We start from the raw sequence: 12,411 nt of genomic DNA on the forward strand, positions 1-12,411 counted from the left end.
TAAGGGAACAGACCAAAACTTGAGTTATTATTCACAGTTAATCTTCCCCAATTTTCAGGAGTATGTTAATTGGTTTAATTTCTCACTGATCACTGTAGCTTTTGAAAGCTTATAAACAGAAAGACTGAGTCATTCCTGTAGCCTGATTTTGCACATCCTGTAGTGGAGGCCTTTTTCAGGGTGAGAGAACACTCGCTTCGGTTACCTCCATGTGTGTATATAAGCTCTATACTTCCTGAGTTTGAGTTATGGTGTGGTTAGATAGCTCACCTTTAAAGGGGAAGCGCAGTTTGTGGTTATGAACGCCCATGACAGACTCTGTCAGCACGAACCATGAATAGTTCTGAGTGTGATGTGACACTGTTCTGACCTACTGAAGGTTTAGGTGTCACTCTGTATCTCTTCTGTCCTCTTCTGAGCAGCCATGGGAAACCAGTGAGTATCTCCATCGTCTGTCTGATGAACTCAAAACATTATGAATGCTGCATGATGATCTAGATGGTAGCGTTGTATGGATGTGTCTGTTTTCAATACTTCAAGCTTGCCTTATGATTCTCCTCCTTTGTACGTGGGTTAGTTTATAGCTTTTCTACAATCTATTTCCTGACCTCTATGTGGTTCCTCACTAACAAACGATGAATTGAAACCCCTTTCTACTGCTGGACCTGCATGTGTAGTGATCCAAAATACCTACCGGGCCTTTGTTATGATATAAGGTGCCTATGTATACGACTCTTAAAACTTCTTGCCTGAGATTTTGGATGCCTTTGAGTCTTTGGTGTATGTTCATATTTTGCTTGCCTGGAGAGCATTGGATGAAGTTTAGTCAAACTCAGTGATGTGACTGGATGCTCCAGTGATTCTCAACGAGAAAATAAGTTGATAAGGGAATTTAATGTCTCCCATCTCCTTTGCATGTGTTCATGTTAGATGTCGGCCCGGTCATCACGTTTAATTCCTGCACTCCTTCTTTGCTGTTTTGAGCTTGCCATCTGTCTGTAATGCAGAAGTTTTAAGGAAGTATACCAGTCCGGTTTTAAAAAGAAATTTCCAGCATTTACTTAAATGAACATTCTTGGTTCAATTCTATTGACAACTTTTGTGACATGTTGTTGATTACAGACGTACTCATACCATTGTTTGAGTACGTCTTTGGGACGATCATTGTACCACTACATTAATTTATATCTGTTTTTATACACTATGTAGGCCATTTAAATGTGGCCATTAGCTAATTGGATTTCTTGGTTTTGATTAGACCAACAAAGTCTTCCACAATAAAAGGATCCATTTATATGATGAATGTTAAAGCAAAACCAATTTGGATTTCAATTATTATGGTAATGTACTTTATAGAGTCTGTTTAGTTATGCAATGACTTCAAGTATTTCCTAATATACCAGATCCTGCGGTCTACTGAAGCATGAATGTTCAGTCTGTGAGGATCCAGATCCAGATCCAGATCCAGTCCAGTGAACTAAAACAGAGCCTTCCATGGAAAGCTATGGTGCAACATACAATTATTATCCTATAAACTTTATTTGTAAGGGAAATCTCTTTTTTTTTGTGTTTTTGGGTCAGAATTTTCTAGAAGAAAAGAAAAATGGTCAAAAATATGTTTTTTCAGTCAAAAAGGTGGTCAAAAGGGTGGTTTTTCAGTCTAAATGTAGAGTATAAAAAATATTTGATGTAAAAATAAAATATGTAAAAAATAACATATCATCACATTTTGAATACATGTGAATGCTGGGTTGTTTTAACTCAAATTTGGGTAAGATGTGGACAAACCCAACCGTTGGGTTAAACATTTAAAAAACGACTGGGGTTGTCCATATTTGACCCAAATTTGGGTTGAAACAACCCAGCATTTTTTAGAGTGCACATCTTAATCATTATTTTTATCATGAATTATTATTTCATAAATATCATTACGTTTTTTGAGGGGTTGTAGCCTATACAATATGCAAACCTGAACTTATTTTGCACTGTCATATGAAGATCAAATGATCAGATATTTAGGAGAACTGTTGTCCATGAGGGCCATAGGATGTCCTCATCTCGATTACATCATTTTCTGTTTTACGTTTTTTATTTCCTGCATGTTTTTGCACGTTGGTTGCATCACAGGACTTTGTCGGTCACAACACATTTCCCATTGCATGATTTGGTGTGGGAAAAAAGGTTTTTCAAATATTTGAATATCTATAAAAGACCAAACATTTTCTTTTCAAGTATTTTTTTCTTTTAACAAGGCTTATTTTCTTCATCTTCATGTCAGGATAGTGTTAGTGATATGTTTGACTCTATGCCTCTTCAAAATTTGTATTCAGAAATGAAAAACATTTGCATCATAAAAGAGGTGTCTACAATTTGTTGAATGTATGAAATGCATGTTAATGTATTTTTAAATACAGTAATGGATCGGGATGAAAATGAGCTTCATGTCATTGACATTTGTATAAGGTGCTGGTCTATTTTCTGTGGTAACGCACAGCGAGCTACAGTTTAACTTACTGAACCCGGAACATTCTTTTATGTAGGACAGATTTAGCTATATGACTTTACATTTGATGGCAGCAAACTTTAAATGTTCAGATGTCTGATCGGTGTAACATGGCTGTGACATTGCTCAATATATTGCTACAGTTTTGCAACACTTCTGTTTTAGGAAAGAGGAAATGTACTGTCTCCCGATTAAGAATCAATTAACACAGAGGTTTACTGGTGAGACAGCCTTCCATAAACACAAACATTCAAACAGTTTAGAGTGTTTACCCAAACTGAACGCCTAAACCACCCGAGATCCCAACGCAGCTGCTCTGTTAGCTTGCCATTTGGATCCAGACACACCGTGGATCACCGGGTTCCCATGGAAACATTGTCATCACATAAAAAGAATACAGTAGACCACGTAGCCAAAAACAGCACAGTAGACGGTTATGGTTGACATTAGGTAACAAGTTTTGGCTTGAGCCATCTCCTTAAGTTCCTTAGATATAGGACAATAGTAAGCTGGTTGTTTCAGACCACAGAGCCTTGATTGTTGTCTATGAGAGGCATGTAGTGGGGTGGATTGATGGTGGCAACACTTATCATGAAGAAATGCTTGTGCACTGACTCTCTAAATTAGACACAACAAACCCCCACACAACAGAGTTTACTCTGATAGTGATTGCTGAAGACTTACAGGGCCACCGAATGTGCAAAGCTGCATAAATGTTATTTTGGTATTGATCCTCGAATGTCCCTAAGGCTGTTTGGAAGTAACATTCACAAAAGCTGTTTGGTGACTTGTAAAGCGTACCGTTGAAAATCAAATGGCAAAACAAAAACGGTATTTAAAGATTTACAAAGTCACACATTTTACGTTTTGTGAAAGCCATATTTCTACTTGTACTATTTCAGAAATTTTACATTGTATCTTTCCAGTGTAATATTGTAAATTAAAGCTGGATATTGAAAATATTTTAGGGATGCGATACTAATATGTACTTTAGCCTATTTTGTCTAAATAAATTATAAAAATGTAAAATTATAAAACAATAGAAAAAAGTAAATTTAAGCATCAGAAAATGTTAGATGATGGCAATTTAATGGTTATCTAAATATAAAATGAGAGCAAACTAACAATTAATTGTCCTGATAGTTAATGGTGGATGGCGAATTATATAATTATAATTAATGTTATTATTATGGCTGTCGAGCGATTATTTATTTTTTTAAGATTCATTAATAGAATTAATCACAAATAAATCACACATCGAGTTTGGCTGAGAAATTACCCCCAAAAGATCATTAAAGTTATTATTGTGTTAAATGAGAAAAGCATAATAGACATTATAAAAAGTAGCTTTAGAAAAAAAACAGTTTATTTGATTCAACAGAATTTATTACACATAAACTTTTAAGCTTCAACGGCCATGAGAGTAAATGATGACAGAATTTAACTTTTTTTGGTGAACTATTCCTTTAATGTGTTTTTTTTTTATTAATATGGAAATATGAAATAATTTTTAATGAAACAATAGTCTAAATAAGAAACTAAAACTGCCAATAGGTGGCGGTAAATGTCTACATGAGTAAGTCATTGGGCCCTATTTTAACGATCTAAGCGCATGGTCTAAAGCGTGCGGCGCAAGTGCACTTAGGACATGTCCGAATCCACTTTTGCTAGTTTAACGACAGGAAAAATGGTCGGCGCTCCCGGCGCATGTTCTAAAAGTAGGGCTGCACGATTAATCACAATCAAACCGCACGCAATTTGGCAAAGGCTGCGATTTTTTTTTATGCACAGGTTGTCAGTGCAGCAGCTGATCGGTAGTAAATGATGCTCCAACTGAACGCCAGAGGGCGTCTCACGCAGACATGCCAAATATGCCCCGCCGCAGAAGTACGATAACGCACATCATTCCAGGAAATCCCTATCCTTGTAGCTGAATAAACAGATTGAAACGCTTTGATTGATTAAACATGACTAATAAACACACGACTGCCTTATTCATCTGCCACATCATCTCACAGAAGGATGCTCAACTGTCGTTATGAAGTGAGTTTGGAGTAAACGCATGTTAGTAAATGTTGTCTTTTGTTGGACAAGAGGTTCATTAATGCTTCTCATGTTTGGAAAGATGTTTGACGCGTGTTGCTTTTTCAAATGCACGTTATAAGTTACTCAGTGCTTTCAGATGGAGCAGCGTTTACAGAGCCGTACATCAATGACAAACTGCGCATAAAAAAATAATCGCAGCCTTTGCAATTTCATAATCGCTATAAGCCAAATCGGTTTAATTTGCAACCCTATCTAAAAGGGTTGTCCCTATTCTCTTAATGAGTAATGGGTGTGTTTTGGGTGTAACGTGCAATAAACCAATCAGAGTCTCATCTCCCATTCCCTTTAAAAGCCAGTTGCGCTCGCGCCATGGCGGATTCGCTATTTACATGGCGGAATTTGCAAGCGGAAAATCTGAACGCTTCGAGCAGACCATCTACGGGACAGTGTACGCGCGTTGTGGACCTGACTATAGGCGCACATTACTAACGCGCTCTTTAAATAACTAAAAAAATATTTCAGTTGCCTCAAAATAGCAACTTGCCAACAATGCGCCTGAACACAACCTCGTTTTCAGACCAGCACGCTCATGGGCGCACATGCATTTGCTATTTAAACAACGTGGCACAGGATGTGAAAATGATAATTGCGTCGGGCTGAAACTAGCAAAAAACACTTGCGCCGCGCCTGGCGTATGATTGGGCCCATTGATTAATCGTGCAGCCCTATCTAAAAGGGTTGTCCCTATTTTATTAATGAGTAATGGGTGTGTTTTGGGTGTAACGTGCAATAAACCAATCAGAGTCTCATCTCCCATTCCCTTTAAAAGCCAGTTGCACTCGCGCCATGGCAGATTCGCTATTTACATGGCGGAATTTGCAAGCGGAAAAACTGAACACTTCGAGCAGACCATCTACGGGATAGTGTACGCGCGTTGTGGACCTGACTATAGGCGCAGATTACTAACGCGCTCTTTAAATAACAAAAAAAATATTTTAGTTGCCTCAAAATAGCAACGCACCAACAATGCGCCTGAACACAACCCATTGTCAGACCAGCACGCTCATGGGCGCACATGCATTTGCTATTTAAACAACGTGGCGCAGGACGTGAAAATGATAACTGCGTCGGCTGAAACTAGCAAAAAACACTTGCGCCGGGTGTATGATAGGGCCCATTGATTTTTCTCTCATTCATTCGATTCGTTCAAACAGCTGATTCATTCAGGAATTAAATAAATGGCTCTTTTTATGAATGGACCATTAAATCATTGGTTCACCTGATTGATTCGCTCAACACCTTACTGGCATGGAAAGAGCCTTTTTTGTTCTGGTGGAAGCTTTGATCAGGTATAGAACAGGTAAGTTAAATAACTTATGTTAAGTCTTAAATAAACACATGGTGAGAATATGTTAGACTTAATAATTCATTACATTTCCACCATGCTAGTTAAGCAACTAAGCGACAAACTTTCCTATTTGTCTTTGTACAAATGAACAACCTATTAAAAAGCACTTTCTCTGTGAAGATACACCCATGTGGACAAACAGGTGTTGCAAGATTCTTTAAGTAACTGCGGCTGTCTCAATTTACATTCTCATGTCTTATTGAAGCCTGAGCTAAATGAAACTGGCCTGGCTGATATTGTTAGTGTGTTTTCAGACCCCTTGCTTTGAAATGCTCAAGGAAAAACTGACAGCTGGGGAGAACTTGCTGTGACATCATGGTGTTTTAATAGTAATCACAACTGACACATAGTAAAAGGTCTTGATTCATAAAAGGCACATCATGTGTCTTCATGTGACTCTTATAAATTATACCACAGTCATTTAAGCCTGAAGATTTCCACATGGTGAGGTCAAGGTCCAAGTGAATAGCCCTATACGTCAAAGGTTTAAAGGATTCAGCTGAAGATCAGTTAGTTTCCGGTTAGTTTCCCTAAAAATCTTTAGGGATGTTTTGCATAGCCGTTATTGTATAGTAATTGAATGGTTTCCTCTTCCTCTCTCAGTTTTTCCATCATTGACCGCAGCAAAATGCCATTGGGAGAGGAAGGACACTCTTGGAAAAAGAAAACATCGCACATCAAGGAAATCTATGACTTCAAAGATGTTTTGGGAACGTGAGTATAAGAACATTTTACTCCAGCTCAGCAGCTACAAAGATACCGCTGATGTTTGCATTTCTGCTGATGGCAGTAATTTCTTCCTGACAATAATCACATTCATCTTTAGTCAATTATGCTACAATTTTGGGCTGAGGATCTTTTTGTGTTGACCTATGTGGACGTGGCACTTCCCTTTGATTCCAAGTGCATGTTCATAGAAAGTCAAGCTTTTAATGGATTTTTAATAGGGAACATTCAGTATTTAGTGACTTGGCCCACCCTGACGAATCAGAGTATACTGTGCGTGGAAATTAGCTGTCTCTGTTATGAATAGTATGAGATCATTTACGAATAGAAGTCTTAAAGGTACAGTAGCAAAAGCAGGTTTTGGTGTAAGAAACCTTGACGAACATTATTTCAGAGATAAAGAGAAAATGCTGTAAATTAGGGGTATAACGATATAAAAAATGTACACATCGATTACAAATCCTGCCAATGCACATTCATCGATCTTGAAACATGGATTTTTAAATCGTGAATAGTTTGTTCAGGTCAAAGAATCGATTCAAAATACTAAAATTTTTACTGAGTAATGTTAATGAACTACATGTACTTACTATCAGGTTAGGATTTGGGTTTGGATTCGAAAATCAAAGGAATTGTAAATTGTGATTTAATTTCTATAAGATAAAATTCTGTATCATTGTTTATTTGGGCAAACCAAAATCATTTAAAGGGGTCTTAAGATATAGCAGGGTTTTTTTATTTTCTTTATCTGCATATGAGACCTTGAGGTGAAATTATTATTATTGAAATATTTGGATTAGTTTACTGACTCGTTAATCAAAATCGAATTAAATCAAATCTCACTGTGAATTGGATTGAATCTTTCTGAATTTGCAAAAATCGTTCCTGAATTGAAAACCTGTGAATCATGAATCAATTCGATGGCATCGAATCCTGTCTACCCAAAGACACACACCCCTACTAAAATATGTAGAATATAGCTCTTTTAAATAAACCAGATATTCAGATTTCAACAGGGAGCAACAACAATTCCCACAACTTCTCATATGTGACTGTCATTCCAATATGAAACTGTCCAGGCCATAATGCTTTCTGGACTGGTTATCCATTATTCTGGTTCTGATCCTTCGTATTGTTTTGGCTCTTAAACTATTATATTAAAGGGATAGTTCACCCACAAATAAAAATTCTGTCATTAATTTCTCACCCTCATGTCGATTCAATCCCGTAAGACTTTCGTTCTTCTTCGGAACACAAATGAAGATCTTTTTAATGAAATCTGAGAGCTTTCTGTCCCTCCATTGACAGCTACGAAAGTGATATGAGGGCGAGCAAATGATGACAGAATTTTCATTTTTGGGTGTACTATCCCTTTAATAAATTAGTTTAACCCCCTTTGAAGGAACCCATCCCACATACAGTATTTGGTGCTATCTACTAAACAAAATAACTGCTATTTTCTATATGTATCTTTAACTACGAACAACAAGTCAGTTATTACAATCTTTTGAAGCGCAAATTCATTCACATTCAAATTCTTTGTCCATTTTGTGTTGGACTTGATGAAATAAAAAATTGCTGTTAAGTGAGGTAAGATTAGAACCATTTGATGCGGCTCACAGGAGTCATTTGTTCAAACTACACCACATGCAAACTGTACGTTATTTGTTTTTCTGTAGCACTGTAGATTCAGTAGCGGACTGCTCCCAAAACATTAACCAATAACCATTTTTTAGCGTCGGAACCGGATCTGAACAGGAACCCATTCTAAATTCCAAACTCCAGACCCTCATTAAACACTTCCACATGCTTTACTCAGAGCCAGTTTAAAGGCGGCTATTGTTCGGGCTAAGGCGGGGGCTTGCTTCGATTTTGTGTGTGTGAGATGACCTTTGGCCTCTGCTCACACAGTGCGAGAGTGGGAATACTCAGGGCCCATATCCTAGGCCTGGACTCAGTGTTAATGGAATCTTCAGTGACATCATGTCTGCAGGAACGGTTTGGGACCGAGAGAAGGGGAAATTGTGCTTTCATTTATTTAACTATAGAGTTTTAGGATGGTCTGGTTTTCTCTGTAGGTTTAATGAGAATGCAGAAAGACATTATGTTTTAAACAGTCCCAGAATCCAATTGGAACAAATGTTCAAATAAGTCTGTCTTTTTTGGTACTGCAAATCTCAAGATTTCAATATTGGCTAAACTCTATTCGTAAGGTCAGTTTTGTATGTTGTCCAGGCTTGTTTGGGGAAAGATCAACAGCTCTCTACGTCGTTCAACTGCGAGCTCATCGTGGGTTGGTTGTCTTGGCAACAGGAGGAGACACTTTCCATATGGACTATTACTGTTGCTATGGAAACAAAGTTTTTATTTTCTATTAATAATCTGCCGAGTAAATGTGTAAGGATCGAGAGCCTCAATTTTCAGTCTAGTGGAAAAGATTTTTGGGGGCATTTTGTCCAGTCGTGATGCTTCTGCTGAATTTCCTTAGGCTTTCCCATGCATGTTTGACTTTGTGCTGCAGTGGACGGACGCTCAGCGCTCTGAGGGATGTTACACTGATCCTCATAAAACCTCAACCTAAACAAACTCTTCAAACATACACTCAGCCAGCCTCGTAAAATCTAGTTCATAAACTGGAGAACATGTCGATACAATGGCAAACTGTTAATGTGCTTCACTAAAACCGCTATTGATTAATTGAGCAAGTGAGAGACTCTGGAAATGTAAGTTGATGCATCTTTGAAAAACCAAAGCCATTTCCTTTGGCGTGGAGTCAAATTAGCCTACTGTAAAATACAACTTATGACCATCAGGATCAAGCTGGAAGGCCATTTTGGACAAGCAATAAACCAAGGTGGTTAAGCTAAATTTATGAACGTGGAAATGGCCAGCTAGAAACACAGCTAAAGCACAGATGCATTTTCCAGCAGGCATTTCAGTCAGCCTGAAGTTCATGGATATATGGTTCAGTTGAGTCTATTCATCATTCATAGTTTTTATTTAGATATTTTCTAGATTCTTCAGTAGCACAGTGGCACATATAATGTTTGCGGTAATTTTGGTTACACTTTATTTGAAGGTGTCCATACAATGTAATTATGCATTTAAGTACTGTGTAATAATAATTAACTACATGTACTTACTGTAGAGTTAAAGTTAGGATTGGGGTTTGGTTTAGGGTTAGTTGCATGTGATTATGCATAATTTATGTGTTATTTACATGCAACGTGTAACAAGGACACTGTAAAATAAAGTGTTACCGTAATTTCATGCATTTCATCACTATTTACTTTGAAGCAGTTTTACAGTGTGTATTCGATTTTAATCTGGTGGACCATAAAACAAACAGAAATCCCACAGACTAAAGGCCTGTTCACACCCAAAATTATAACTATAACCAGGGCTTGACCTTGACTTTTTTGCTCACCAGCCACTGTTGCTAGTGGTTTTTCAAAGTTATAGTCACTCAGTCACGATACCTTGGGGAAAACCTTCCATATAGATATTTTTAATATTATCTCATAATTTGGCAGGCTGCTGTCACTTTAAGACCTGACGCACAGATCCATTATACTGTTACACATGCTATTTCTTTCTCAACTGTTTATGTGAATACTCTCGCCAAGACCGGCATTTTGACATTATTATGTGTGTATTTGACTGCTTAAGCACAATAAGATACTAGTGGGTCAGTAAGCAAACACCCAGAACACCTTAACAACGGCACAGCAATATGCTAGAAACCATAGTTCTGATATCTTTGTGGTTACTTCTCCACATCTGTTGATAATTTGAGGACTCGATTCTGATCAAACAGGATCTTGACGCATTTCACACGCTTACGTTGGCATGCAATACGTTACAGATATATTTCAGCACGGTACAGATACGTTACGGTATTCCTGATGTATCCCGATTCTCACGAAAGCGATGTTTGTTGTTGGATCTGCTTGTATCCAAGAGCAACAGACTGTGTATTTAGCTTTTGGGTGGACGCTGTTTGTTCCATGTTGATTTAACAGTTGTTGATGTGTTCAGTGCTAAAAAACCGTCATGCTTCTTCACCCCCACCCAATCCCTCGTGCCCCTGCTCTCATGTAGTTACTCTACGAACTCTGTTTATCAACACCCTAATAACTTCCTTTAGTAAATGTTTGACAAAGCGACTCCTGTGGACACTCTTTCAGATTAAACAGACTGTTTTCTGAGGATGTCATTAAGAGGGTTGGGCAAACTTCGATAAGTACACATAATTGCAATGCTTAGCAAATGTACATTAGACTTACATTTTTGTCACGGCAGTGTCAGTGTGTATGTGTGTTATTCAGAGTTCCCAAATACAGTTTCAGTTACAAATACAGTTACAAGGCTGCATTTATTTGATTAAAAATTAAGTAAAAATATTAATGTTGTGAAATATTATGACAATTTAAAAGAACTGTTTTCTCTTCAGTTATATTTTAAAGGGGTCATATAATGCAATTTTTGTACAAGCTAATATGATTCTTTAGGGTCTAAATGAAAAGTTTGTAATATACTTTAATTAAAAATTCTCATTAGTATTGTAAGAAAACACTCATTTTATCTGGTCAAAAACAGCTCTGTTTTCAGCACGCCGTTTCAGTGCATGTGTCTTTAAATGATAATGAGCTCTGCTCACCCCACCCCTCTGTTCTGTGCGTACACGTTTGTAATAATAACACAATAACCATAACGCGTTGTTCGTTATAAACGTGGGTTTATGAATTATATTGAGAACGCCGTACATAGAAAACATGCCGTAACTTACCCTGAGTGTAAACCTTAGCCGCATTCATCGTGAAGCTTGCTAGCGATTTGCAAAGATTAATATAAAGGTTAATAAAACGTTACACTCACTTCTTCTTCTGGAGGTGCAGCAGGAACACGAATAGTTGGTACCGATCCTTTTTTCAGGAGCAGCTTCTTAGCAAAACCAGTTTTATACTGACCCTCCTTTATAAAGCAGTCTGGTGTGTGAAATGATTCACGCAAACATGAAAGCATTGACGTTGATCGTGGGGAATATTCCCTTTGAAAACAAAACTCGGATTTAGGAACATCAAAATGACTGCTGTGTTCCTTATTACACCCAAGAACAGAACACCACAATCGCTTAGACGGCATTCTGCTCATAGACAGTGCTCCAGCGTATCAACAATGACCGCGGACTATGATTGACAGCTCGCTCACGAGCGAGGGCAGGTCTGTGTTGAAACGCTGCTGTCAATCAACAATCGTGGGAGGGGCACAAAATCGAACGGCTTGATATGAGACAGGGGAAAACATATAAGAAGATTAAAAAAAAAACACTGGATGGATTTTTATCATTTTATGATGGTTGTGTACAGGCACTGCCAACACACATTTCAGTACAATCAACTTGTAAAAGTGCATGTACCATTATATGACCCCTTTAAAATGTAATTTATTCCTGTGATCTAAACTGAATTTTCAGCATCATTACTCCAGTCTTCAGTGTCACATGATCCTTCAGAAATCATTCGAATATGATGAGTTGCTGCTCAATTATTATTTGTAGGCCTACTGAATGGTTCTTATATTATCTGTTGAAAAGAGTTTTTGTTGCTTAATATATTTGTGGAAATCATGATATATACGTTTTTTTCAGGATTCTTTGATGAATAAAAAAAAGAAAAGAAAAACAGCATTTATTTAAAATAGAAATGTTTTGTAAGATTATGCACTT

At 37.5% G+C, this 12,411-nt stretch overlaps 1 protein-coding gene across 2 annotated transcripts in view; it reads left to right on the forward strand.

Moving 5' to 3' along the window:
• Positions 1-12,411, forward strand: part of camk1b (calcium/calmodulin-dependent protein kinase Ib) — a 54,233-nt gene that overhangs the window by 5,284 nt on the left and 36,538 nt on the right. Inside the window, exons 1-2 of one of the 2 annotated variants that reach the window (XM_084395654.1) lie at positions 299-435; positions 6,561-6,671. In XM_084395654.1, coding sequence (XP_084251780.1) covers positions 425-435; positions 6,561-6,671 — 122 coding nt within the window. In that variant the 5' untranslated portion in view covers positions 299-424. Of the gene's footprint in view, positions 1-298; positions 436-6,560; positions 6,672-12,411 lie in introns of those variants that run through there. The other variant, XM_084395655.1, reaches the window with a different exon arrangement.

The sequence above is a fragment of the Rutilus rutilus genome (genome assembly GCF_951802725.1).
Source record: "Rutilus rutilus genome assembly, chromosome: 22".
Taxonomy (NCBI): domain Eukaryota; kingdom Metazoa; phylum Chordata; class Actinopteri; order Cypriniformes; family Leuciscidae; genus Rutilus; species Rutilus rutilus.